General features: G+C 42.2%; 1 protein-coding gene across 1 annotated transcript; it reads right to left on the reverse strand.

The window, feature by feature from the left end:
- Positions 1-538: 538 nt before the first annotated feature.
- On the reverse strand, positions 539-1,574 carry LOC129021768 (mitochondrial import inner membrane translocase subunit TIM14-like). The gene has a single exon (XM_054467642.2). The coding sequence runs from the start codon at positions 1,449-1,451 to the stop codon at positions 1,101-1,103; it is 351 nt and encodes a 116-aa protein (XP_054323617.1). The 5' UTR covers positions 1,452-1,574; the 3' UTR covers positions 539-1,100.
- Positions 1,575-2,278: the final 704 nt, after the last annotated feature.

The following is a 2,278-nucleotide window of genomic DNA, read 5'->3' on the forward strand; positions in this document are numbered from 1 at the left end:
AACTTGATGGGAAGGGGAGAGGATGGGATTACTATTGGCATTTAGAGGGCAGGGGCCAGGGATGCTGTTAAACACCTTACAATGCACAACCAAAAATTATTCAACCCAATGTGTCAGCAGTGCTGAGGTTGAGAAACCCTGATGTATGCAGTCATCCCTCTGTATCCATGAGGCACTGGTTTCAGGAGTCTTCTGTGAACACCAAAATGTACAGATGCTTAAGGCCCTGCTACAAAATGGCCTAGTATTTGCATGTAACCTACATACATCCTCCTGTATACTCTAAATCATCTCTAGATTTATTTATTTATTTAGAGATGGAGTCTCACTCTGTCACCCAGGCTGGAGTGCAAGGGCATAATCTCAGCTCACTGCAACCTCTGCATCCCAGGTTCAAGCAATTCTCCTGCCTCAGCCTCCTGAGTAGCTGGGATTACAGGCACCCACCACTACGCCCAGCTAATTTTTGTGTTTTTTTGTTTTGTTTTGTTTTGTTTTTTATCATACTATTTTTAATGCATGAAATAAAAATTGTTTATATGTACATAGAATACACACACACACACACACCCCTAGGTCAATTTCTTAGGTCTAAGTTGTGGTTAAATTCACTTTTCATACAAGGTTCCAAGTATCCAAGTTGCTAGGCCAGTTGCCTGTACCTGGAACAGCCTTTCCACCGAATAAGATAAGAGTTCCTACTTAAACAGCTTAAGCTAATTTCCATCATACTATTTATCACATAGTCTAATTGCCAGTTTATCAGTCTCCCATTAAAGTGGGGTCTCCCTGAAAGCAAGGACTGTCATCTTCACTTTGCCTTGAAAAGTAGACATAGCTCCCAAATTATCTGCTAAATGAGTAATGAACAATATTTCTATTCAGATGGTGTGTGCTTGCCCATAATTAATATGCAAATATTCTAAACTATAATCTGATTTAAAATCCCCAAATTTAAACAAGAAAATTATACCAAGGCTTTGAGATTTAGCTTGTGCTAAATCATTTTTTAAAATTGTAGCTCTGAGGCATTTTATTATAAAAACTTAGTACTCATATACATAAACTAATAGGAACTTAAAATTCATCATACATTTACTTCATTTTTTAGCTTGACCTTCTAGTAAATCTTTAGCTTCATTGATTTTGGCTGCTATATAAGGAGATCCTCCTTTGTCAGGATGATTTAAAAGCATAATTCGTCGATGAGCGTCTCTTATTTTCCCTTTATTGGCAGTAGGGCTTACACCTAGTATTAATGCTGCTTCCCGTTTTGTCATTTTGGGTTCAAACCCACCTCTATAATAGCTACCACTGAAGGCAGATTTTGGTAGGCTTTGAAAAACTTGTTTTACTTGAGGCTCCATATGCTTCATGGCTTGCAAAACGTAACGGCCTGCAAATCCTGCAGCAGCAATGGTCAGTCCAACTGCTACCACTGTACGGGCCATGGCTCCGGCTGGGCGCCCTTGCTTCCACCGGGAGCACGGCTCATCCCAGCTCAGAGGCCACGGCCAACACCTGCATGCCTTTACCAGAGAGCGACGCAACCCTCAACCTCAAGCACAAACCACCCAAGCCAATTTTTGTGTTTTTAGTAGAGATGGGGTTTTACCATGTTAGTCAGGCTGGTCTCAAACTCCTGACCTCAGGTGATCCGCCTGCCTCGGCCTCCCAAAGTGCTGGGATTGCAGGTGTGAGCCACTGTGCCCAGCCTCTAGATTACTTATAACAGAGGTACCAGTCCATGGCCTGTTAGGAACCAGGCTGCAGAGCAAAAGGTGAGCAACAGGTGAGCGAGCAAAGCTTCCTCTGTATTTATAGTCACTCCCTATGGCTCACATTACCACCGGAGCTCTGCCTCCTGTCAGATTAGCGGCCACGTTAGATTCTCATAGGAGCGCGAACCCTATTGTGAACTGTATACATGAAGGATCTAGGTTGCTGATGATCTGTCACTGTCTTCCATCACCCCCATATGGGACTGTCTAGTTGCAGGAAAACAAACTTAGGGCTCCCACTGATTCTACATTACAGTGAGTTGTATAATAATTTCATTATATATTACAATGTAATGATAGAAATAAAATACGCAATAAATGTAATGTATTTGAATCATCCTAAAACCATCCACCTACCAGCGGGTCTGTGGAAAAATTGTGTTCTGCAAAACTGGTCCCTTGTGTCAAAAAGGTTGGGTACCGCTGACTTATAATACCTAATACACCAAAGTGAGTGGATCCCTCGAGGTTAGGAGTTCAAGACCAGCCTGGCCAAG

Source organism: Pongo pygmaeus, chromosome 21, assembly GCF_028885625.2.
Source record: "Pongo pygmaeus isolate AG05252 chromosome 21, NHGRI_mPonPyg2-v2.0_pri, whole genome shotgun sequence".
In the NCBI taxonomy this organism is placed as follows: Eukaryota; Metazoa; Chordata; class Mammalia; order Primates; family Hominidae; genus Pongo; species Pongo pygmaeus.